At 43.8% G+C, this 26,520-nt stretch overlaps 1 protein-coding gene across 2 annotated transcripts; it reads left to right on the top strand.

The window, feature by feature from the left end:
* The first annotated feature begins 1,244 nt into the window (after positions 1-1,244).
* On the top strand, positions 1,245-22,524 carry MCM3 (minichromosome maintenance complex component 3). 2 transcript variants are annotated; one of them, XM_003897730.4, is made up of 17 exons: positions 1,245-1,484; positions 2,668-2,780; positions 3,199-3,407; positions 3,880-4,010; positions 6,780-7,018; positions 7,526-7,634; positions 8,718-8,871; positions 9,204-9,335; positions 9,922-10,130; positions 12,762-12,936; positions 13,318-13,444; positions 14,234-14,384; positions 17,451-17,591; positions 18,555-18,658; positions 19,516-19,601; positions 20,079-20,148; positions 21,763-22,524. In XM_003897730.4, the coding sequence occupies exons 1-17, from the start codon at positions 1,272-1,274 to the stop codon at positions 21,959-21,961; spliced, it is 2,562 nt and encodes an 853-aa protein (XP_003897779.2). In that variant the 5' UTR covers positions 1,245-1,271; the 3' UTR covers positions 21,962-22,524. The 2 variants fall into 2 exon arrangements, with proteins under 2 accessions (XP_003897779.2, XP_003897780.2); XM_003897731.4 differs by lacking the exon at positions 2,668-2,780 and having other exon boundaries at positions 1,432-1,484.
* Positions 22,525-26,520: the final 3,996 nt, after the last annotated feature.

Genomic DNA, 26,520 nt, shown 5'->3' with positions numbered 1-26,520 from the left:
CACTTCAGATTTGTGCATTTTACCGTATATACATTATATCTCAAAATAAAACTAAAAATATAATAAAAAGCCAACCACGACGGACTAAAAACAAACATACAAATTTGGACATGCAATGATCTTTCAATCATTGTAGTTTCAGATTTGCTCTTAGTTACTGATTGATATATATATATTTTTTGAGACAGAGTCTCGCTCTGTCGCCCAGGCTGGAGTGCAGTGGCGCGACCTCCGCTCACTGCAAGCTCCGCCGCCACCCGGGTTCACGCCATTCTCCTGCCTCAGCCTCCCGAGAAGCTGGGACTACAGGCGCCCGACACCATGCCCGGCTAATTTTTTTGTATTTTTAGTAGAGACAGGGTTTCATCGTGTTTGCCAGGATGGTCTCGATCTCCTGACCTCGTGATCCGCCCGCCTCGGCCTCCCAAACTATTTAATCAAAGGGGCATGAAACACTTTTTCCCCTCTTGTGTTGATCATTCAGTAAGCTAAGTTACTTAAAAGGATCCTGTGATCTTTTTATAAGACCAGAAAGCCTTTAATTTACCCGTTATTAAGTAAGATGGAGTAATAACGGTTTCCAGAATTTGTATAACACACGATGCAGTCTCTAGGGGGCGGGGTAAACACCGATTTTTTTTTTTTTCCACTTCATCCTCCTCTGCGGCGATGTCTTTATGGGTTCGTCAGGTAACGGTATCAGATAGCAAACGGGTTTTTAACTAATCTTTCCCTAAGATACTATAGTTCCATATTCTATCCTATAGATTCTCAAAATCCACTTTTACACTAGGATGCCACTTGAGGGCAGTTCTGATTTGGATATATCTTTAAAATGATTTGCTTTTATGTTTTCATCTCCCTGCGTTATAAACCACCATCTTCTGACGTTTAATTTACTTTCAAGTAAAGTCCTACCGCCGGCCTGAATTTGGTCATTGCATGGGTCCAAAGTTCTGTAGCATGAAAAAACCCTGTAAAACATCCGGAAAGGTGGGAGAACACTACAACTCCCAGAACGCAGCGCTTTCCCTCTCGCCAGCCTGTCCCCTCCAGCTGCCCAGTGACCAGCCTCTGTGAGCCTCCTCTCAGCCCTATTGGTCAGTTTGCTCGTCAGTGAGGGAGGAGGAGGGAGGGGAGGAACAGAGGATCCCGGATGGTACGTTTCCCGCCACCGCGGGGCGCCCAGCGGAAAACCAGAAGAAGAAGAAGTTTTTGATTGGACAGTCGCTATTCCGGCGTCAGATAACTCAGCCAATCATAATGTTTATATGGTCCCAGGGTCCCCGCCTCTTCCTCGAGGTAACCTTTGGTGGCGGGAAAAGTTCGGAAGTTTTCGCGCCGGGGTGGAGTCATCTAGGGAACCTTCGCGCTACTTTGGTAGAGGTAGTTCTTTGGCAGCGGGCATGGCGGGCACCGTGGTGCTGGACGATGTGGAGCTGCGGGAGGCCCAGAGAGATTACCTGGACTTCCTGGACGACGAGGTGAGGGAGGCGCCGGCGCGGGGCTTTAGCGCTAGGAGCCTATGCAGAAGCGTCCCGGGAAGCGAGAGGCCCGCCAGACCTCCATACCGTGTGCTGCAGCGGAGCCTGCCGGGCCCGAGTCTCCAGCCCCAATCTTGTAGCTTCTAACGCCGGACTCGCTAGTTTGTGTTCTATAAGTGAACTCTTAGGAAGCCAACTTTCTCCTAAGTACAAGCGATGGTCCGGGCACGCGAAAGGCGACAGGTTCCCATTAAGTGCAAGCAGATTGGCAAAGCCCACCTCGGCCTTTTGCATTTCACTGCTCTCTCTTGATTTGGGGAGACTCGGGGAGAGGGGAGGGGTTGCCCTAGGGCTATAGTGACCAGCTGCGTTGCAGAGTGCTCAGATTTTAGGGACTGACTTTTTACCAGGAGGAAAAGACTCCCTAATTCGGCTGCATTCTTTTTCAATACCAATTAAGATGCAGATAAAAAGTGTTTTGTGTGCAGGCCAAGGGGATTTTATGTGCAACCCAAGACTTAAAAGCCATAGAATGTTGAAAAGCTATCTTGAAGGGTTGATGATGTGACCAAATAGCTGAGATTCTCTATTCCTTTAGGTCGGGGTATGAGAACCCTTTCCGTATTGCAAAGATGATTGGGGAAAATACTACTTTTTACGTAATTCTTAAATGAAAAGCCATTTTAATGTGACTATTAAGAGTCCGTTTAATTTACATTTTTATTGTATATATTTGAAGTGCACATGTTTTGATATGCGTGGTGAAATGATTACTACCGTGAAACAACATAACCATGTATTTGCATTGTTACCTTTAACATTCACATTGTTAGGTTCAACTTAACATTTTAATAAAGTTTGCACTTACTGTCCTTTTAGACTTCTCGAGCTCATTTTAATTCTCCACTAAAGACAGAAATTACAGCATGCAGAAAAGTCGTCCATGATGATGGGAATAACAGCATGGACCTTGAAGAAGTCATTATCATTCTTACAGTCCCCTCTTAGAATGTATTTCGAATCTAAAGATAGTGAATGAAAGGGAGAAATTGATGAGCACATACATACTGGGGATTCAGCTCTGCTGCAGAGATTGACGTGGCTATCTGGCTGTGAGAACTACTTCTATTTAGAAACGTTTCTGAATTTGTGGCTATGGTGATATGTGGTGGCTGTTTTGCAGGAAGATCAGGGAATTTATCAGAGCAAAGTTCGGGAGCTGATCAGTGACAACCAATACCGGCTGATTGTCAATGTGAATGACCTGCGCAGGAAAAACGAGAAGAGGGCTAACCGGTGAGTGGCAAGGAGATACACTCACTCTCAATGAGAATGGCTCCCTTCCCTCTTGGCCAGATTGAAACAGCCTCTCAGGAGAGGACTTGTATGAAATAGGATTGATCTAGAAGTCCTCATAGCTCACTTGCACCTATTATTATTTTTATTTTTTCTGAAAAGTAGGTGGTTGGCATTTTCCTCCCAAATGCTCCTCCTTCCAATGTTTAGCTGAATATGATTTTTATATCTTTGATAAGTTGAATTAAAGTTGGTCCTTAGTTCTGGTATTTTACTGAGTCTTATAGGATGGCAGGAGAAAGCAGAAGCTGGATTTTTTCATTGTTTTTAATGATCCATTCAATGATCCTGCTGTTTTGAGGATCCATTGTTTTGAATTCCGCCCTGTCTAATTTTTCTTTCTCCTGCCCGTGTACAGGCTTCTGAACAATGCCTTTGAGGAGCTGGTTGCCTTCCAGCGGGCCTTAAAGGATTTTGTGGCCTCCATTGATGCTACCTATGCCAAGCAGTATGAGGAGTTCTACGTAGGATTGGAAGGCAGCTTTGGCTCCAAGCATGTCTCCCCGCGGACTCTTACCTCCTGCTTCCTCAGCTGTGTGGTCTGTGTGGAGGGCATTGTCACTAAATGTAAGTGGGTTAAAGGGGGCCACTAAGGAAATGAAGATAGAATAAGACAGGGAGGTGGGGAAAGCAGGAGAGGCAAAGTAGATCTGGGTAGCTTGTGGCTTCAAAGAGGTGGAGCACTGGAATTATGTGGTAAAACTCGGAGGGGCTTAGGGCGTACATTGATTAGGGGGACCTTGAGTAATCACAGGTGTTAGTAGAATGATGAATTCTGCTGAGAGCTGGAACTCCTGGCAAGCTCTCATTCCAAACCCTAACTCCACCTATTTTATTAGTTGGGATTGGTGGTACTTAAAATTTTACATGGATATAGTGGTGGTCTATATATAATAAGATGAATAAAAGGTAATATTGAAATATCATAACCTAGTGAAAAGAACACAGTATTTGGAGTCATAGGCTTGCATAGGTTTGGGTTCCACTTGTATCATCGTCTAGTTGGGTGAGTTTATATGTGCACATTTTCCATTCCTAGGTTCTCTAGTTCGTCCCAAAGTCGTACGCAGTGTCCACTATTGTCCTGCTACTAAGAAGACCATAGAGCGACGTTATTCTGATCTCACCACCCTGGTGGCCTTTCCCTCCAGCTCTGTCTATCCTACCAAGGTAAGGGGGATAAACTGATTGAGCTGTCTTGGAGGTTGGAGTCAAAGATACCTGTTTTAAGGCAAGGAGTTTTGTAATATCTGAAGTCTTTTTTCTGTAAAGGGTGAAAAATAAGGATTAATCCAAAGGAAAGATTGATTGCAGGCCAGAGTTTAATATGAAAATCCCACAATTCTTATTTATTTGTTTGTTTATGTTTAAAGATGAGGTTTTCCTATGTTGCCTAGGTTGGAGTGCCGTGGCTATGCACAGGTGCAATCATGGTGCACTAAATTTGCAAACTCCTGGGCTCAAGTGATCCTCTCAAGTAGTTGGGATTACAGGCTTGTGCTATGCCACCTGGCTTCACAATTATTTTTTTTTTTAAGAGACAGGATCTCTGTCTCTCAGGCTGGAGTGCAGTGGTGCGATTATACAACACTGCAGCCTGAAACTCCTGGACTCAAGGAATCTTCTCACCTTAGCCTCCTGAGTACCTGGGATTATAGGCATGAGCCACCAGGTCTGCTAATTTTTTTTTCACTTTTTTCTAGAGACAGGGTCTTGCTATGTTGCCCAGGCTGGACTTGAAGTCCTGGCCTCAAGTGATCCTCCTGCTTCCATCTTCCAAAGTATTGAGATTACAGACATGAACCACCATGCCCAGCCACAACTCTTATTTTTTTTTTTTTCTAGATGGAGTCTCGCTCTGTCACCCAGGCTGGAGTGCAGTGGCGTGATCTTGGCTCACTGCAAGCTTTGCCTCGCGGGTTCACGCCATTCTCCTTGCCTCAGCCTCCTGTGTAGGTGTGACTATAGGCGCCCGCCACCATGCCTGGCTGATTTTTTGTGTTTTTAGTAGAGACGGGGTTTCACCGTGGTCTCAATCTCCTGACCCCGTGATCCGCCCGCCTTGGCCTCCCAAAGTGCTGGGATTATAGGTGTAACTCTCATTATTTTCTTAAGAAAACACTTGTTCGTTTTAGAAAATTATGGAGTAGTCAAAAGAAGATGTCACCTACATAGATGTTTTAACAACATTATAATCATATAATTTTGTAATCTGCTTTTTAAAAAGAAAAATATGCTAGACTGTTATGTAATCTTTAAAAATACTTTGTTGTGGGTTTGGGAGAAGGCTGGCATAGGAAAATGCTTCCTTTATTCTTAGTGTTCAGATTGATCTGAATTGAGGACAATGCAAGGCTTTCCTCAGGAGACAAAAGATCATTTTAATATTGATTACTTGATGTCTGAACTCATTCTATCAAAGAATTCCTCTCCTCCTCTCATCAAATTTTAATTGAGAACTACTGTATTGAAAGCACTGTTAAGTGCTATGGAGGACAAGGATATAAAGAAGACCCAGTCCTCGCCATCAGTCTTCACAATGGTGGAGAAATGAAACATAAACAAAAACGAGAATGAGTATCTTAGAATTATAACTTAAGCATACTTTAGCATCATTTCATCTGGAGGTAGCTCATCTGGAGGTAGCTCCAGATGAAATGCTGAGATCAGAGAAATTAAACAATTTGCTTATGGTCCCAGTTAGTGATGGCCTTAAGGACTACAACCTGTGTCTCTTTAGTTCATGCCAGTTGTATTCTCTAAGTCATTCTGTTGTCTTCTTTGGACCTTAAGGTCTCCACTTTTCTAAAATTTCTTCTTCAGGAAGTACTTGGGAAGTACTCTTCTGCTAATTACTGTGGCCAAGCTTCTTGAAAAGTGAAATACATTGGACCAGATCTTCTGGAGATTGTCTGTGATGGTGCTTAAGAGCGTGGGCTTTGGAGTTAATACCTGTGTCAAGTCCAGACTCTTACTTAACTGTGTGACCTGGGGGAACTTATTTAATCTCTTCTAGTCTCCTGGTTTCCTTGTCCATGACGTGTGAAAATATCTTCTTTACAAAGTTGTGATAATTACATGAGATAATTTTGTGAAGTAATAGCACAGTGCCTGGCACATAGCAAACACTCGATAAGTGACAACTGTGTTTTTAGAAAATTCAAATGTGAAGGAAGTAAAACTTCAATATACGTACAGGAAAGCTCACATAAAGTGTATAGTTTGATGAATTTTTACAAGCTGAGTATACCTGTGTAACCAGCTCCAAATGAGGAAGTATTAGCACTCAAAAGTCCCTCTAGAGGGCCCATGTTACCCAGGGGTAACCACTATCCTGATGTCTAACCCGCATGGATTACTTTTGGCTGTTTTTCTATTTTATTTAAATACTCTTTTGTGTTGGGCTTCTTATGCTCAACATTGTGTTTATGAGATTTATCCATGTTGTGTATAGGTGTGTTTCATACATTTTTATTGCTGTACAGTATTCATTTATGTGACTCTACCATGTTTATTTAACCATTGCACTATTGATGGCATTTTTATACTTTTAAATTTTTGACTATTAGGCATAATGCTGCTATGAGCATTGCATAATACATGCTATGCATGGCTTTGGGTGAACGTTTCTGTTGGGTATTACCTAGAAGTGGAAAAACTGCTTCAGAGTGTAAGCATATATTCAGCTTTAGAGGGGAAGTAAGAATCTTAATTTAGATGTTAATATAACCATAGTCCATTCAGACTGTGGGTTGCCCCTTCCATTCGATGCTTGTTACTAAAACAGAGGGGAACACAAAAAGCTAGGGAAGGTACTTGACTTTTTTTGTTCCTTAATAATGAAATTTTATGAAGTCATCTTATTTGCCATGACAGGTGAGTGTGGCATTTTTAAGACAGGACAGAGTTCACTCTATCCCTCTGTGTGCCTTTTTCTAGGATGAGGAGAACAATCCCCTTGAGACAGAATATGGCCTTTCTGTCTACAAGGATCACCAGACCATCACCATCCAGGAGATGCCCGAGAAGGCCCCAGCTGGCCAGCTCCCCCGCTCTGTGGACGTCATTCTGGATGATGACTTGGTGGATAAAGCAAAGCCTGGTGACCGGGTTCAGGTGGTGGGAACTTACCGTTGCCTTCCTGGAAAGAAGGGAGGCTACACCTCTGGGACTTTCAGGTAAAGGGTCTGCCCTAAAGTGTATGTAATGCTGTTGACAGGTTCCATTTCTGGTAATAGCCTTTCTCCAGTTTGCCGTATTCCAGAGTTATATCTGATAGGTGGAGCACTCTACCTTTCTGGGAGACAGGATACCTTCAATACCTCTTTTCTATCAGATAAAGCTGGTGATCCTTACCATCATATGCCAAAAGTGAGAGTTATTGGTGACAATGATGACAGCCTCATGGCTTTCCTGGGAGTTTCTCATTTAATTACGCTTCGTCCCCATACACAGTTCTGTCTGAAGCTCCGTGGGTCAATTCCAGAGGCGGGGCACGATCAGCATATTTGGGTCACAGACAGAACCAGTTGTTTAATTCACAACAACTACCTGCCCCCTCCTCCCCAGCTCTGATTGGCTAGTCTAGTTTGGTAGCCTAAAAAGGCTTACTACTGCTGGGGGTACTAGCTACTAATGTTAGAAATTGAATATAACGGGCTTCCTCTTTATTCTCTTTGTTCCAGGACTGTCCTGATTGCCTGTAATGTTAAGCAGATGAGCAAGGATGCTCAGCCTTCTTTCTCTGCTGAGGATATAGCCAAGATCAAGAAGTTCAGTAAAACCCGATCCAAGGTCTGGGCATCGTTTAGAAATTTGAGGGTGGGAATGGATTTCTAAGAGTTGTGTTTTGGTGCATGACTGTTTTTGTACTAGATCAGAAGAAGATCAAAAAACATTTTTTTGTCTGAAGTGTTTGGTGTTAGCTTCTTCTATTTTTGGGTAAATCAACACATGAAGGGTGTTTTTGCTGTTTGTTCTTTAATAATTCTGTTATTAAACAATTTTAATACCTGCTACTTGCTGGGCTGCTAAATGAACCTAATACAAATATTAGGATAGCTGTTAACTTACAAGTGTACCAATAAGTCTGTTAATTACTGAAGACATTGGTGATGCATTACTACTTAAATATTTTTTCTTTGTTTTAGTTCTCCAACTTGTTTTTCTTATCTTTTTCAAGATAGGATGTATATCCACATTTAGAATTGAACTATATATATGAATGTGTGATGATAAAGGTTATTGTTCAAGCATAGTACATGTTCTTATTAAACCTAAAATGTTTTGAACCTGGGAATACTTTTTTCCCTTAGAGATTAAACCTCTAAACAAATTTTGAAATTTGAAATTCTGAAATTCTGCCTCTGTGCCTACTCTGATAATGGCCTGATAGTGTGATTTGTCTTAGAGAAGAAACTTGCAATTAGGAACAGTGTACATGTTTCTGTGTTTCTTCAAGTATTTTCTTTTTTCTTTTTTCTTTTTTTTTTTTTTTGAGATGGAGTCTTGCTCTGTCACCCAGGCTGGAGTGCAATGGCGCGATCTCTGCTCACTGCAACCTCTGCCTCTTGGGTTTAAGTGATTCTCCTGCCTCAGCCTCCCAAGTAGCTGGGATTATGGGCACACGCCACCACACCTGGCTAATTTTTTTGTCTTTTAAGTAGAGATGGGGTTTCACCATGTTGGCCAGGCTGGTTTTGAACTCGTGACCTCGTGATCTGCCTGCCTTGGCCTCCCAAAGTGCTAGGATTACAGGCCTGAGCCACTGCGCCCGGCCCTCTTCAAGTATTTTCTATAGGCCAAAGTATATAAAGTGGAGCTCTACAAAGTCCCATTGAATCTCACTAGGCTTGCCATTGGTTTTTTCTCCGGTAGGATATCTTTGACCAGCTGGCCAGGTCATTGGCCCCTAGTATCCATGGGCATGACTATGTCAAGAAAGCAATCCTTTGCTTGCTCTTGGGAGGGGTGGAGCGAGACTTAGAAAATGGCAGCCACATCCGTGGGGACATCAACATTCTTCTAATAGGTATGATGTTGGGGATTTGCTTTAGACTGTTGTTCTTGTGTAGTGGTTGTCGGGACCTATAATATGTAAGATTGTATATTCTGTACTTAGCAGTATTTCAGTCCTATCAAAAGGCTAAAATGAATCTTTTTTTTTTTTTTAATCATGTCTGGAATTCTTGATTTATAGTATATGATATATTCTTCCATGAGTGGTGAAGGGAAAAGCGAAGGAAATAATATTAAAAGCCAATTACTGTATGACTGTTGTGTCAGGAGCGGTGCTAGAAAGGCAGAACTTGCTGGGGGTGCTGGGGAGTTTCCTAGAGTGTCATCACTGCCCCTACCCTACAGGAGACCCATCGGTTGCCAAGTCTCAGCTTCTGCGGTACGTGCTTTGCACTGCACCCCGGGCTATCCCCACCACTGGCCGGGGCTCCTCGGGAGTGGGTCTGACGGCTGCTGTCACCACAGACCAGGAAACAGGTAAGGGTATAAGGGTCCTTTGCAAAGGCCCAGCAGAGAGACTGAGCGTAGATCCTTTGTGTGCCCTGGCTTGTGTTCTGAAGATACAGTTGGTAGGTTAGTTGAGGCCAGATTATAGAGGACTGAGTATTCAGCAGTGGTGGGTGAGTTATTTAAGTCTTTGGTTCATCTATTTACAGGAATGTTTTCGACTTGAAACAAAGTCTTAGCACTTTAGAAAGGAAATAAAAATAAAGATTGTACTATTTTATGAACTAGAGGAAGGGATTTGGAGACCAGTGAAGAGAAGGCAGAGGCCTAGTTGGGATATTACTTGAGGATGAGGCCAAAGAGAGACTCTATAAAGCAAATTTGTGAGAAGCTAGTTACTTAGGGGTCAAAGTGGGACAAAGAGATACTATGAATATTTAGGTTTAAGCTGAAAAGGTGACCCACCAGAATTTCCTGTAAGTTTCTCGCAGCCAACACACCGTTGCTGCGTTCACATGTGCAAAGTGAAAGATTCCTAGGAAGGAGATTGAAATCCTTCCCTTCTGGCCCCTATAACCTAGACTGTAGCATGTATTTTTACCTCCTCATTTCCCAGGGGATCGTCGTCTGGAAGCGGGGGCCATGGTTCTGGCTGACCGAGGTGTGGTTTGCATTGATGAATTTGACAAAATGTCTGACATGGATCGCACAGCCATCCACGAAGTGATGGAGCAGGGTCGAGTGACCATTGCCAAGGCTGGCATCCATGCTCGGTTGAATGCCCGCTGCAGTGTTTTGGCAGCTGCCAACCCCGTCTACGGCAGGGTAAGTAGAATCAGGCCCCAACTATTGTCCTCACCTTCATTTGATTTTGCTGACTAACTGGGCTGAGAAGTGTATTCTAGGTGACCCAGGGCAAAGACTAAAAATAAGGCCATTTTCTTGTTATTATCATTTGTTTAGAGCAGGGTTCCTCACCCATTCCTGCACAGCAGACTCCCCTGGAAAGTTCCTTATTTAAAAGTAACTTTTTAACAATATAGTTAAACAGTCCATTTAACATATTTAACAGTCCATTAAATAAAAGGACTACATGCATGTGGCGGAGGAATTTCTAAACAGAACAGAGCTATAGTATGAAAATGAAAAGACTTGCTTCCCTCTCCTGTCACTTTGCCAAGAGGTAACAGCTTTGAAGTGTTTAAGGAAACAAAAATTTAAGCATGTACCAGCAAATATACTATTTCCTTGTTAAGAATTAGCTCTTTATCTTTGTTTTTATCATGACTGTGATGTGCTAGATATAATCTTTCATATTTGTCTGTGCCTGGGGTTTGGTGAGTTTTTCCTTTTAAAAAAATAGATTTCTAGTATTCCATCATAGGGATGTATTTAACTAGTCTCCATCTGATGGGTATTTAGTGGCTTCCTTTTTTTCCTTCCTATTTTGAATGAAGCTGTAGTGGCCATCCCTTTATGTGTGTTTTGTTACAGATTTGGGAATATATCTGTAGTATAAATACCTATTAAATTACTGGATTAAGAGTTACGTGCATTTTTCTTTTGGTAGAGATTGCAAAATTACCCTCTTTTTTTTTTTTTTTTTTTGAGACGGAGTCTCGCTCTGTCGCTCAGGCTGGAGTGCAGTGGCGCGATCTCGGCTCATTGCAAGCTCCACCTCCCGGGTTCACGCCATTCTCCCGCCTCAGCCTCCGAGTAGCTGGGACTACAGGCGCCCACCACCACGCCCGGCTATTTTTTTGTATTTTTAGTAGAGACGGGGTTTCACCATGTTAGCCAGGATGGTCTCGATCTCCTGACCTCGTGATCCACCCGCCTCGGCCTCCCAAAGTGCTGGGATTACAGGCTTGAGCCACCGCGCCCGGCCAAAATTACCCTCTTTAAAGATTGTACCATATTAATACTTCTATTAATGAATGCTCATAAATGCTTTGTATTTACCAACTCCTTTTATTCTATCAGTAACTATCTCACAATGTGTAGTTATCTTTATTTTACAGATGAGAAAATAGAGGTACAGAAGATTATGTAACTTGTTCAAGAGCCACAAACTTGAAAATGGCAGAGCCAGGATTTGAGCCCAGAGCTCATGCTGTGTCCCAGCAGTTTATAATCCTACGGTGTATGGGAACGCCTTGTTGCGATGGTGTTTTTTATACATACAGTTGCATGGTCCCCAGCTCAGAGTTTCTGAATTGAAATCTCTGAGTTGGAGCTCTTGGTAGCTATGGTTTAGAGAGGCTCTGCAGGTTTAGTTTTAATGTGTAGCCAAGGTTGAAAACCACAGGTTTTAAAATTAATGATGGGGCTGGGTGCAGTGTGTCATGTCTGTAATCCTAGCACTATGGGAGGCTGAGGTGGGAGGATCTCTTGAACCCAGGAGTTTGAGACCAACCTGGGCAATATAGTGAGACCTCATCTTTAAAAGTAAAATAAAGTAAAATAAATGATGTGTGTTTATGTCATTCTCAAGAGTGATTGGGAAATATAAGAAAAATGGCAGAACCTGAAATGTGAACATGGTCAAAATCATTATTACCTAAAAGTTGTTATGTTCTCTGATTGTGAAGTGTATGTGGATGGGTAGGTATCTATCCAGTAGGCCCAGAATTGAAAGGAGAGTATTGGGTTTTTGAATCCCGAGGAAAAACTCCCTTGATTTTTTTTTTTTTGTCTGAGCGTCTTACCCTGCCACCCAAGCTGGAGTACAGTGGAGTGATCCTGGCTCACTACAGCCTTGACCTCCCTGGGTGCAGGTGACCCTCCAACCTCAGCGTCTTGAGTAGCTTGGACTACAGATGTGCACCATCATGCCTGGCAAATTTTTTTTTCTTTTTTAATTTTTATAGGTACGGGGTTTTGCCATGTTGCCCAGGCTAGTCTCGAACTCCTGGGCTGAAGCAATCCACCTGCCTCCCAAAGTGCTGGGATTACAGGTGTGAGTGGATGTGCCTGGCCAGTTTCTAAGATGTTATGATTTGTACATCATTGACCATTTTAGTTGAGGTTTTACTCATATCTTCTGAGTAAGGGACTTCAAAAAGTTCTAAGTGCTTGTAGCCTAACCAACTTGCTCTGTCTTTATGACAGGTAAGGGGAAAGGGATCATCTCTCAGTCAGGTCCTGCCTTGGGAATGAGAGGAGCAGAATAAGGTTTGGGAATGAGGGGCCTGGTCTAGAGACCTACATTCAGCCTGTTAGAGGTTCCTGTAGTAGGAAGTGGGGCTTCCTAGGAAGCTCAGTTAAAGAAGGGTTGCAGGTAGAAGAGATGATTTACATTGTTTAATGGCTATAAAATACTTTACTTTTTCACTACTTTTTGTCTGTTTTGCTCTTTGAGGTCAAGCCTTCCATTCCCACTCCCAGAATTGCAGCAGCCTTGTTCTTTCTTCCTATTGATGTCATGCCCACTTCTGTTGTCCTCACATTCCCCAGTATGACCAGTATAAGACTCCAATGGAGAACATTGGACTACAGGACTCACTGCTGTCTCGATTTGACTTGCTCTTCATCATGCTGGATCAGATGGATCCTGAGCAGGATCGGGAGATCTCAGACCATGTCCTTCGGATGCACCGTTACAGAGCACCTGGGGAGCAGGATGGCGATGGTGAGGTTATGAGAATAGTAACTAATGGAAAGGGGCTAAACAGATGGTAGTTTCTCAGGCCCAACCCAGGTGGTGGTAGGTGTTTCAGTGTCTGGGTTGATGTTGAAGAGCCCTCAACTGTTTAGCCACCTCCCCTTCTCGCTTACTGGAGGTTATCCTAAGGTATGTCTTTTGTCCATTTCTGGGTCTGGGAATAACTTTGAGCATCTTCTGTGGGCCAGGCAGTTCCACCATCTTTATCTGTGGGTTCCATGTGTCTGATTCTTTTTGAGCCCTTTCTTTATGAATTTTGGTGTCTTCCCTTCTTGTGCTATAGAAAAAGCAATTTCCCCTGGGTTAAACTCTTTATTACTCTCCTTTCTCCTAACCTGGGTATACCAGCTATGCCCTTGGGTAGTGCTGTGGATATCCTGGCCACAGATGATCCCAACTTTAGCCAGGAAGACCAGCAGGACACCCAGATTTACGAGAAGCATGACAACCTTCTACATGGGACCAAGAAGAAAAAGTAAGCATTCTCATAACTCTGCCTTGAGGGAACCTGAAATTTGTGTTATATTAGAACATGTGTATGTCTAAGCTTAGCTAAGGCATTATGTGCCCAGATCAAAACCATGCCTGGAGTCATAACCATGTGGACTAATTTTCTTCTTTTCTGGGTCCACAATATATCCTTTATCCTGGCCAGTTGCCTTGTAAATGTTTGGGTGATTCAGCCCAGGTTCAGGTCTTTTCTTAAAATAGAGTTTGGATGACATGCCTAACTGATGGTGGGCGTGCCTTATACATGAAAGATGGCACATGTCATGTAGCCATTTGTGATGAAGGGTCAGCAGATAGGAAACATTTGAGACTTTGTAAGTAGACTTGGGTGAAGGAGACATGTGTTCAGGTGCTCAAAGCATGAAATGTGGGATCTTACACCTCTATTTTTGGTCATGATGCAGTAAGAAGCATAGCATAATCTTCAAAGCTGTTGGTTTAAGAATGCAGAATTTGGAGTCAGAAAACTTTGAGTCTACTTCAGCTTCTCTGAGCTGTAGTTTTCTCACCTACAAAATAGAGCAAATAATACCTAAACTTTTTATCTAAACTACCTAACTCACAAATAATACTCGAAATAATTAAATAAAAATATGTGGAAGAATCTTGTATATGTTCCATATAAATGGGAGTTATGATAATGGGTTCTAGGCTTTGTCTGTTTTGATCCTGGCTTTTCTGAGAGGCAAAGCCACTAATCCAGGCAGGTGGTAAGGTGTGGCAGGGAGATGGAATTCACTGTGTGTGGCTCCAGGGAGAAGATGGTGAGTGCAACGTTCATGAAGAAGTACATCCATGTGGCCAGAATCATCAAGCCTGTCCTGACACAGGAGTCGGCCACCTACATTGCAGAAGAGTATTCACGCCTGCGCAGCCAAGATAGCATGAGCTCGGACACTGCCAGGGTGAGTGCCTAGGGGAGCCTGGGCCTAGGATCCCTTAGGTATATGGCTGGGCAGGAGTCCTTGCTATCTGGGAGCTTTGAAAGCATTTTAACTTAGTGACTTTTTTCCCTGGTCTGAAGAGTTTCCTGTTACACAATTTTAATGATTTCCTTTTATAAAGGAAAATGAAATAAGGACCCCAGAGGTAACATGTCTCTCATTAGTTAAAATGACATTGGCCTCCAGAAGCTATGATTCATTCAGCAAACATAGGAGTGACCTAGACTAGTGACCTAGTCGAGTGACCTAGACTAGTGACCTAGTCTCCCTTACAAGCAATGTAAAATTAATAAGCACTCTTTTCAAAGAGCTCAGATCCAGGATGGGGAAGCACAAAGGTAGATAGAAAGACATCCGTGCATATTTATAAATATTTACCTCAGTGTGGTACTTACAAAGGAATGAATGTGAAAGGCTATTTGAGTATAGATCAAGAAAGTGTTAATTTTCTTTTAGACTTCCCTGAAAGGATATGAATGTCAAGGAAGGATTCCCAGAGAGTACAATATTTGGACTGGACTTTGAAAAAATGACTAACAGGCAACCATGATGGTTATTCAGAGCAATTTCTGGTAACCTAATATAGCTGTCCATGAATTTGTCTAAATCTTTTTTTTTTTTTTTTTTTTGGTGAGCTAGAGTTTCACTCTTGTTGGCTAGGCTGGAGTGCAATGGCGTGATCTCAGCTCACTGCAGTCTCTACCTCCCCGGTTCAAGCGATTCTCCTGCCTCAGCCTCCGGAGTAGCTGTGATTACAAGCATGTGCCACCATGCCTGACTAATTTTGTATTTTTAGTAGAGATTGGGTTTCGAAACCACGTTGGTCAGGCTGCCCTGAACTTCCGACCTCAGGTGATCCACCCGGCTTGGCCTCCCAAAGTGCTGGGATTACAGGCGTGAGCCACCATGCCCGGCCCAAATTTGTCTAAATCTTTTAGGGGCAGTGGATTTTGCAGCAGAAAGACCCAAGTCCAGAACTCTTATTATGTGACATAGACATAGACTTGGATTAGACATGATCCGAGATCATCTACTCCAGCCTCACCCACTCTGTCTTCTCAAATCCCTGCTGGGACTCTTTTTTTTGAGATGGAGTCTTGCTCTGTTGCCCAGGCTGGAGTGCAGTGGCATGATCTCGGCTTACTGTGACCTCTGTCTTCCGGATTCCAGCTGTTCTCCTGCCTCAGCCTCCCGGGTAGCTGGGACTACAGGCCTGTGCCACCATGCCTGGCTAATTTTGAATTTTTAGTAGAGACGGGGTTTCACTGTGTTGGCCAGACTGGTCTCAATCTCCTGACCCTCGTGATCCGCCCACCTCGGCCTCCCAAAGTGCTGGGATTATAGGCGTGAGCCACAGCACCTGGCCGGGACTTTTTAATACCCCCAGTGACAGTATGCTCAGAACATTACTGTTTTGAAATTTTAGAATATTTGTTAAGCTTAAACCTATTTCCCCACAACTTTTACCTGTGGCTGTTGGTCTTGTTTTCTGGAGGTTGTGTATCACCTGTCTTCCTCATTAAACAGCTTACTTTCTTTTTAACTGTTCCTTTCCCCATGCGAACTTCTGGTGTGTGGCCCGCCCTCTCATTGAACCTAGAACTGAGCATCATACACTATTTTAGTTGAGCTCCTAGTGTGAGGTCTGTAAGTGAATTCCAAGACAATTTGGATTCTCTAGGTATGCTATTGCAGGCTAGGATTTCACCAGCTTTTTAAGTGGTTCAAGAATTAGAACTTGTCATGGAGTGTATGACTTCCAAACTCTGGTAGGTTTCTAAATTATTACAAAATTTAATGAATGATTTTAAATGTGAATGTATTTAGTTTTGAATGTCATTGTGAATATACACGGTAATTTAGGAAACTTGAAACAAGAAGGGACCAGGATACATCAGTGATGGGTCATATAACGGGAGACCTGGAAGGTGTGACAGAAGAAGTTTCTTTTTTTTTGAGATGGAGTCTCGCTCTGTTGCCCAGGCTGGAGTGCAGTGGCGTGATCTTGGCTCACTGCAACCTCTGCCTCCTGGGTTCTCCTGCCTCAGCCTCCTGAGTAGCTGGGATTACAGGCACGTGCCACCACACCGGGCTAATTTTTTTTGTATTTTTAATAGAGATGGGGTTTCACCGTGTTGGTCAGGCTGGTCTCAAACTCCTGACCTCGTGATCTGCCCGCCTTGGCCTCCCAAAGTGCTAGGATTACAGGTGTGAGCCACCACGCCCGGCCTGGAAGTAGTTTCATGTCTGATCCCGACTGTGGACAAATCCTTTCACCTGTCAGGTCAGCTTCTTTATCCATAAAATGAGAGGATTGAACACATCAGAATCACCTGAAACTTGTACACATACCTAGTCCCAAACACAGATTTCTGATTCATTCATTTTCAATTCATTCTGATTGATTAGGTCAAGAAGGCCATTCAGACAATAGCATTGTAAAAGGTAAAAGCACCCCGGTTTGGTATTCACCGGTCCCTGTGAGAAACATTTGTTAGGAATGTGTCAGAGTTCTCCTTCTCTGGACTGAGTTTACTCAAGCTACATATTTGTCCTCAGATTACTCCTTTCCTATCCCTCCTTCAGTGTGACTTTGGAAACTCTCCTTGAAGGTCTTTGAGTCCCATTTCCTTCATGTATAAAACTTCTCCAAGTTATTAAGAGGGTGAAATGACAGAATGTATATAAAGGCAGACTTCCTGCTGCATTGCTGGCCTACAATCACTGATGATTTTTCTCCCTTCTCTTTTCTACGCTGTAGTCTTTTATCTTTCCAGTTGTTAGATGCCTAATTTTCTTCCCTGTTCACTTGCTCCTCCTTCCTGCAACAGTCTTGGGTATATTTCCTTGATCCTTGCTATCATCTTTCTCATTTTTACATGGTATCTATAGAGAACACAGAGCTCTGAATTCTCTGCTTAGGCCTCCTGGGGCTTTTCTGGTAGTGTCATTTCCCTTTCTGTGCAGTAGGATTGATGGGCATGCCTAAAGGATTTGGGATAAGCAATCCTCCCTTTTCTTCCCTAGACATCTCCAGTTACAGCCCGAACACTGGAAACTCTGATTCGACTGGCCACAGCCCATGCGAAGGCCCGCATGAGCAAGACTGTGGACCTGCAGGATGCAGAGGAAGCTGTGGAGTTGGTCCAGTATGCTTACTTCAAGAAGGTGAGGATTCAGATGCCAGGGTATGAGAGGCTCTTCTGAATAAATTACAGATGCATAGGCTTCCCAGCCTTCCATGACTGACAGCTACATTTGGATCGTCAACAGAAAGCAGTATTTGTCTTCCAGTGATCAGTCTGCCTCACTCTTTCCTCTGGAACACTCAGTGATTCTCAACCCTGACTGTACCTGAGAATCAGATGGAAAGCTTTAAAATGCTGATTCCAGGGCTCCTAGAGATTCTGGTTTAGTTGATGTGCTATACTTTCAGTCAGCTGCTTCTCTGTGTACTCCTACTTCCTTTGCATCTTAGAAAAAAAGTAGGTGTTTTCAAAAGGGCTACCTTGGTAATCTTCCTTGTCCCTCTGTACCTTTCCCCTTGGTAGTCTCTTCAAATGTCCCATTGGCACCTCAGAAGCTCATGTTTAAAGTTGAACTCTCAAACTTGCCTCATCCTGTTTCCCAATTTCTGTTTGTGACATTGCATCTCTGTCATTTTAGATATTAAGCCTCAAAGCTTAGACTCCCTTTTCCTAGTTGCCCACTCCCGCCCCCGTCTGGTGAATTTTAGTTTTGGGGTTGAGTTGTGAGTCTGATAAAGTCTTCCTCACTTTTTGCTAGGTTAAGGGTTGTCTTGGATTTCAATTAGACACCTGATTTATGAGGAAATAGATTGTTTTCCACTTTACTATTATGTGCTAGACATTTGTTTCTTTATTCAGTAAACATTTATTGAGTACCTACTATATAAACAGCATATAACGTACTTCCCAGCATTTTAAAAAGATGGGTAGCAGTCTCTACTTCTGCCCCTGGTCCTGGGACTTAGGGATAAGAGGAGCTAGGTAAACCATTGGAAACATGGAAGTCATTCCTGCTTATGGTGCAGAAGAGACTCGGAGTTCTCGATGCAGTTCCCCTGCATCAGTGACCCCTCCAGCCCACCCACACTTGCCTTGGTCCTAGGTTCTGGAGAAGGAGAAGAAACGTAAGAAGCGAAGTGAGGATGAATCAGAGACAGAAGATGAAGAGGAGAAAAGCCAAGAGGACCAGGAGCAGAAGAGGAAGAGGTAAGGTGGGGCAAGCAAATGAGATTAAAAAGTTGGTGGCTCACACTTGTAATCCCAGCACTTTGGGACGGGTGGGTCACTTGAGTCCAGGAGTTTGAGACCAGCCTGGGAAATATGGCAAAACTGTCTCTACAAAAAATAGAAAAATTAGCCGGGCGTGGTGGCGGATACCTGTGGTCCCAGCTGCTTGGTAGGCTGGGGGTTGAGCCTTGGAGCCCCAGCCTACCCAGCTGCTCGGTAGGCTGGGGGTTGAGCCTTGGAGGCAGAGGTTGCAGTGAACTGGGATCGCGCCACTGCACTCCAGCCTGGGTGACAGAGAGAGATCCTATCTGAAAACAACAAAAAAAAAGTTCCAGTGGGACTGGAGAGAGGAGTAGAGGGTAGAGGGTGGAATGAGCGCTGCTTATTGATGTCAGGTTGTTCATGGAGGGTGTTCCTAGACCTACAGGGTTTGTGGATGAAGATAACCTGGATAAAAGAGAAAGAGAGTGAGACCTTCTCATGTGCTTTTGACCCCTCTACTGAAGAAATGCTAAATAGTAGGAACAGCAACCCAACCACTGAGGGTTTTGAATATATACTTAAAAATTCTAAGGGAAAACCTTCATGCTTATGGTTGAACTTATAAGGGTGAGTGATGTGGGAAAGAGCATTGGAAGCAGCGCCTGTTTGTGTTCTAGTCTGGAGACTTGGTCTTGTTTAGAACAAGCAGCAGTTTGCAAAGGCCTAAGCCTAGTGCTTCACTTTGACTTAGTGGTTCTGTTTCCTTTTCTCCATAGTTAGAAGCACAACATGGGGCTCCCTTGCCTTTCTGTCTGCAAACTTTCTCTCTCTCTTAACTGCCCTGGGTATTTTAGAAGGAAGACTCGCCAGCCAGATGCCAAAGATGGGGATTCATACGACCCCTATGACTTCAGTGACACAGAGGAGGAAATGCCTCAAGGTGAGTGAGCGCCCCTTACTGATGAAAGAGGTTGTTCCTGTGACTCTTGGACTTTTCCAGTTGCTCTGTGCACTTTAGTTTCTTGTGGACTCTTGTTCGTTTGGCTCCCCGTTTGGGGCCTATGTCCAAGAGGTTTGTCCCAAGAGAGCTTCAGGGGAAACCCACAGTAAAAACTTTGGAAGAAGCTTTGCTCTATTGTGTACACCTCCTTGATGAACTGTGCTGTGCTATACCTGGTATAAGCATTTCGCATAATATATATTTTGAGGGTCTCCTGCGTCACTAAATTCCTTCATCATCCAGTGAAGATTTCCCTTTATCCTAATTATTCTGCCTGGCCCCATAAGAACCCTAGGAAACAGGAGTGTTCAGCAGGCTGAGTGAGGGATTGGGAGTGGAGATGATTTCCCTAGTGTTTGTGGAAATGGCTTCACCTTGCTAATCTTCCCCATCTCTACAAACATCAACCCGCTGAAGTACACACTCCAAAGACGGCAGACTCACAGGAGACCAAGGAATCCCAGAAAGTGGAGTTAAGTGAATCCAGGTGAGTAGGGATGTTGCTCCTGCCCCTTCAAGAATTCTGTATCACTGAGGAAGGGACTTTTTTCCCTTGGAGAGGGTGGGAAACAAACTGCTGGTTATCAGTAAAACACAAAGCTGGAGGCCCGTGGCTTTTAACATTTTATATTCTCATTTAATTTCAAACTTATTGAAAAGTTACGAGAAAAGCATGAAGAACTTCTGGATGTCCTTTACCCGGAATCTTCAGTTGTTTAAATTTTACCATTTGCTTTATTAATAATTCTCTAAGAATTTGAATTATGTCTGTGTGGGGTTAGGAAGAAGAGTTTTACAACAGGTACAACTTACGTCTTACTGTAACCTCAGATTCTTCTTGGTGGGATAGATACATTTTGGCCATTTGTTTTTGAAATGAATTTTTACCACCAGGGTTTTAGGAGACATTTTTATCTTTGAATTTTGTTTACTGAACACCAAAGAAACTCCATAGCCAAGTTTTACGTTTTTTCTTTTTATACTTTAAACACATACCACGTATTTACTGAAGAAAATTTGAAAAACATTGAAAAGTATTTAGAAAAAAAGAAATCAATTGTAACTCTATCCCTCAGAGACAACCATTCAACTGTATCTTAAAATGCTTCTTGAATCAGCTTGTATAGATCTCTCTTTTTTTTTTTTGAGACAGGAGTGCGGTGTTTTTTTTTTTTTACTTTTTGTAGAGACGGGGTCTCCCCATGTTGCTCAGGCTAGTCTTGGATTCCTGGCCTCAAGGAGTCCTCCTACCTGGGCCTCCCAACCCAAAGGGCTGGGATTACAGGCATAAGCCACTGTGCTTGTTTGATGTCATTCTTTTTTTTTTTTTTTTGAGACGGTGTCTCGCTCTGTCGCCTAGGCTGGAATACAGTGACGCGATCTCCACTCACTGCAAGCTCCGCCCCCCAGGTTCACGCCATTCTTCTGCCTCAGCCTCCCGGGTAGCTAGGACTACAGGCGCCCGCCACTGCGCCCTTCTAATTTTTTGTATTTGTAGTAGAGACCGGGTTTCACAGTGTTAGCCAGGATGGTCTCGATCTCCTGACCTCGTGATCCGCCCGTCTCGGCCTCCCAAAGTGCTGGGATTACAGGCGTGAGCCACGGCACCCAGCTGATCTCATTCTTTTTACTGACTGCAGGGTTTCCATGGTATGGATAGGTAAAAATTTATTTAACGAAATTCTCTGATGATAGACATTTGGATTGTTCCCTGTTTGCAGTAAAACAGTATTAAATTTATCAGTGTGCACTCATGCAAGTATAGCTGTAAGGTGAGTTCCTAGAAATGGGCTCCCTGGGCCAAAGGATATACACACTTAAGGCTTTAGTAAGTGCTGCTAAATTGTCCCCCATTGATGCTGACCAGGTTACTCTTTTACAGCCAAGGGGAATGCCAATTTTCCACGCACCAGTATAATAGTTTAACTTTAAAGGGGGCTCCTCAAGGGTAATGCTGCCATCAGAGGCAGATGTGTGTGTGAGAAAGAATATTGAGGGGACGCCTCTACTGTATTAATACTATGAATTTTCCTAGAATAGCTCTTTCCTGAGAGCATTTGGGTTTGTTTACTCCTCTCCTCCTTTCTCCTGTCTGGGGCAGGTTGAAGGCATTCAAGGTGGCCCTCTTGGATGTGTTCCGGGAAGCTCATGCGCAGTCAGTCGGCATGAATCGCCTCACGGAATCCATCAACCGGGACAGCGAAGAGCCCTTCTCTTCAGTTGAGATCCAGGCTGCTCTGAGCAAGATGCAGGATGACAATCAGGTCATGGTGTCTGAGGGCATCATCTTCCTCATCTGAGGAGGCCTCGTCTCTGAACTTGGGTTGTGCCAAGAGAGTTTCTTCCGTGTTTCCCCCCCCCGTCCCCAACCCAAGTCTTTGCCTCTGCTCCCCTCACTAACAGTGTTGAACTGAAGGCGAGGAATGTTGGTGATGAAGCTGAGTCAGGACTCGGTGGACCCTGTGGGAATGGGTCGTGAAAGCTGCCATGGGGTGAGGAAAGAGGAGACAGTGAGAGAGGACAAGGACTATTGCATCTTCATTGCAAAAGCACTGGCTCATCCATCCGCCCTACTTCCCATCCCACACAAACCCAACTGTAAATAGCATGACTTCTGAGTACTTTTGGGGGGCACAACTGTTTTCTGTTTGCTGTTTTTTTTTTCCTGCAGAGCACTGTGGTCTAGACTAGGCTTTGGGTGGTTCTAACTGGTGGAGAGAAGCTCTGATGCATGTCATGCAGGTCAAGAGAGCTTTCTTTACAATAGCACCAGTTAAGGCGAATATATATTGTAGCACAAAACAAACCCAATATCCAGATGAATATCTGAGATGTTGAATAAACTTAGCCATTTTGTACACGCGGTCTTAATAGTCGTAGTCTGTTTTTCATACATATTTTGAATTTTGTTTTCCTTGAGAGCAATCGTGCAGGGTTTGCTGCTCCCGCATTTGCAGCAAACTACCACACGGTGGCAGCAGCCTGCTGTGCTCTCTCTCTGGGGGTCATGTCTCCTCTAGAGACAGTTTTCTTCCTCAGCAGCACCAGCATTTATCAGTCAAAATTGATAGTGCAGACCAAACCCTGCCAATTTAAAATAGCTAAATGGCCAGGGGAGGCCAGTGAGTAAAAGTCCAGGAAAAGAATTACCTCTCTGCCTGGCGCTTTTTGCCTGAATCTAAACTTACCCTTCATAAAGATAGAATACCTGATATGTCAGACACCTCAAAATCCTGGGAGTTCTTGCCCATAATGAGATCCTGTTAGAGGATCCTCTTTTTTTTTTGAAATAGGGTCTCGCTTTGTGCCCAGACTAGAGTGTAGTGGTACAATCAGCTCACGACAGCCTCGACCTCCTGGGCTCAAGTGATCCTCCTGCCTCAGTCTCCCGAGTAGCTGGGACCACAGACACATGCCATCATGCCCAGCTAAGTTTTTGTTTTTTATTTTAGTAGAAATGAGGTATCTCTGTTGCCCAGGCTGGCCTTGAACTCCTGGACTCACATGATTCTCACATCTCAGCCTCCTAAACTGTGAGATTATAGGCATAAGCCACTGTGCCCAGCGTACAGGATGCTTTTGAAACTACCTGGGTGTCCACTCTTTGGGGTTGGTTAGCCTGTATGCACATAAGCTTGTGATGGGGCCAGGGTGGGACTTCTACAGTTGTACGGTTTGAATAGCTTTTGAAGAATTTTTCAAGTTACTTTAAAAAAGGATCATGTGACTTTATGGGGGGCTTGGGTCACATGGACTGGAAGCTGCTTTCTGGTGGCAGATGTGGCTCTGAAGTTGTGCTAGTTCTTGGCTGTAAGATTGCTGAGGTACTTTCTTCTCTGTTTTTGCCGAGAGTCATCCTTTACCACAAAGCAGGAGATATTCTTTGGTTCGTTAAGACAAAGGGATTTTTTTCTTAAAAGCAGTACAGAATTGTTGGGGAATTCTGTTTTATTTGTGATTTTTTTCCCCCCCTCACAGATGCGAGATCCAAGTGCTATTGGAAGTGGTCTAGAGAACCCAGTTTCAAAGGACAGTGCAGTGGTACCAGAAGGAGGAATTTGCCATTCATTGAGCATTGGCAATGAATCAGAGGTTGTGCTAGGTACCGCAGTGGGTGCAAAAGTGGTGCTTTCTGCTCTGAGGCCTCTAAGCTGGGGATATGTCAATATGTTGGTGAAAATTTAAAAATATAAAGTATACAGCTGGGCATGGTGGCTCATGCCTGTAATCTCAGCACTTTGGGAGGCCAAGGCAGGCGAATTGCTTGAGTCCAGGAGTTTAAGGCCAGCCTGGGCAACATGGCGAGACCCTGTCTCTATTAAAAAAATTAAGTATGATTATATACCAAATAAGGGCAGACACAGAGATATAGGAATCCAGGGAGGACCATGAGGATGTCAGGTGCTACTGATGGGGTACAGCTATGAAGAACAACTCTAGGAGTTTTTAGGGATCTTCTCAAGTGATTTGTTCTAGAAAGGCAAACATTCTGTCAATAGGACTCTTAGTCTGTCCTTCACTCCTGAGGAAACTGAGACACAGGGTGGGGGGATATGTGCATCTACCATTGTGATAATAGCTGTAATATCAGGTGTACTTTGCTGACCATTTCATCACTCTTCAAACTAGTCAAAAGAATAGTAAGTGGAAGACTATATAGCAGCCACAATAGATATTAATTGTATTAAAATAGCATGACTCAACCTTTCCATTGAGTTTTAAGAAACTTGCGTGTGTAGTTCCCAACTTACAGTAATAGAAAAGAGCTGGTAAGCTTTTCCAGGATAGGTTCTTGCTTGTTGACAGGTGGTCCACTGCAGGACCTACTGTGGGAACCAGAAAGAGGCTGCTCAGGTGGGCTGACATGTCTTGAGGCCAGTCACCCCTGAGGGTATCACTGTTGCCACCCTGCAGAGATTGCAGTGGTGACCCAGATTCACCAGAGAAAATCACTAAATTACGTGCCTGATTCCAAAAGAGAAGTCTGTTTACATTTAGGTTTGTCGTCTGAAATACTGTAGTTAAAATAATTTGGGGGGCTTAGAGAAGTAAGTTGTATCTTGAAAAATGGCACCTTATTCCTTAACTCCCCTGGATAAATGAAGTGGCAACATGAAAGGATGGTTTTCAAAAAGGACAGTTTGGTAAGGATTGCTGAGATTGAATCTCTTCTCTGCAATTTACCAGACAACTTCAGGTAACTTTTGTGCTGCTCTTTATTTCAGCTGTAAAATGGGGATGATTCTTGCCTTGTAGGATGCTTGTGAGACATAACTGGGAAAGCAGATGGCAGGTTCCCGCCTGGTGTATTACTACTTCATGGCAGTGGTTTGATTACTGCAAGTTCCAGGGCCCATTAAAACAAAGTAATTCATTTTGACAAATGTTTATGAAACATGATCCTTTAATCAAAACCAATTATGATGATTTCACCCTGGCTGCATTCCTGAACTCTCATCCCTTCCCTGCCTTTCCACTCTGATGGTTCCCACATTCTGGTCAGTGTGGCTTTGAGGCAAGCACTTCCCCCAGAGAGGACCCTCTGGGCGCTAGCTCGGCAATGCATTTTCAGCTTTCTCCTGAGGGCAGTGTTACCTCACAACAGGGCAGGGTGGTATGAAAACATCGAGGGGGATGATGAGAAAGGCTCACAGAAACCAGTGAATCTGCCAGCCCTCTCTTTCTCATGTCTCCTGAGGAGATTTCAGACTACACCAGTTGTCCTAATGATTCTGAGCTTGTGAAGTGAACTCTGCCTCGAGGGTTTGGTCAGTGGAATATGGCAAGCGCAAGAATCACCTGTGTGCTGGCTGCCTCAGGTGCTCAGCCCTAACAACAACTCTGTGCAAGCTCTTTCCCTTCCTTGCCATCCTTTCCCTTCCTCCCTCCTCAAGAGCCAGGTAACACCACGTCTGCTGTACATGTAGGGAAGTGAGGATGGGGGAGCATTAAACTCTGGTTGCATAGGAAATCTCACCTGAGAGCCAAAAGGTTGGGAGGGTGACATGAGCCCTGCACTGGCAAGCAAAGGCATGTGCATCTGAGTTCCTTTTCTGACACTAGGTATCAGAGTTAACATGCCAAGCTAGGCTGGCCACTTAGAGGAAAGTGCATGGTTTCGATATCTGGAAAAGGAGTTGGTGGAACTACGTGATTTCTGAGGTCCCTTCTGGTAATGCATGTGATTTTCTTTTGTTTCTCTTTGAAATTGCCATAGAGTCTTGCTCTGTAGCCCAAGCTGGATTGCAGGGGTGCAAACATGGCTCACTGCAGCCTTGACCTCCTGGGCTCAAGTGATCTTCCCTCTTGAGCCTCCTGAGTGGCTGGGACCACAGGTGCACATCACTCTGCCTGAGTAATTTTTACATTTTTTGTAGGATGGTGTTTCTCTATGTTGCTCAGGCTGGTCTCGAACTCCTGGGCTCAAGTGAGCTTCCCACCTCAGCCTCCCAAAGTGTGGGGATTATAGGCATAAGCCACCATGCCTGGCCATGATTTTCTTTACATTCAGTGTCAGTTCCACCTACAAGATATGTTAGCACTGGCACCGCTTGATAAAACCTGGGTTGGACTGCTTGGAGAGGCAGATCAGAATGGGTTGTCGGTCACCATGTTAAATATGCTTTTTAGGGACAGTGATTTCTATGCTTCCTTATTACCTCTTTGTGGGTAGTGTCCCAGGATGTTGCCAATTATTTCAAGAGATTTTATTGAATTTCTGGAAACTTTTTTTTTTTTTTTTGACATGAAGTCTCACTTTGTTGCCCAGGCTGGAGTGTAGTGGCCTGATCGTGGCTTGCTGCAAACTCTGCCTCCTGGGTTCAAGTTATTCTCCCACCTCAGCCTCCCAAGGAACTGG

Source organism: Papio anubis, chromosome 6 (assembly GCF_008728515.1).
Source record: "Papio anubis isolate 15944 chromosome 6, Panubis1.0, whole genome shotgun sequence".
NCBI classification, from domain to species: domain Eukaryota; kingdom Metazoa; phylum Chordata; class Mammalia; order Primates; family Cercopithecidae; genus Papio; species Papio anubis.
Note: the sequence above shows the minus strand (reverse complement) of the source record. Positions and strands in the feature narration are given on the sequence as shown.

Excerpts from the sequence above, each read along its gene's own strand:
- MCM3 (XM_003897730.4), top strand. The coding sequence starts at position 1,272 with ATGGTCCCAGGGTCCCCGCCTCTTCCTCGAGGTAACCTTTGGTGGCGG. Across the intron at positions 7,019-7,525 it reads TACACCTCTGGGACTTTCAG|GACTGTCCTGATTGCCTGTA; the intron begins GTAAAGGGTCTG and ends TCTTTGTTCCAG. Across the intron at positions 7,635-8,717 it reads TCAGTAAAACCCGATCCAAG|GATATCTTTGACCAGCTGGC; the intron begins GTCTGGGCATCG and ends TTTCTCCGGTAG.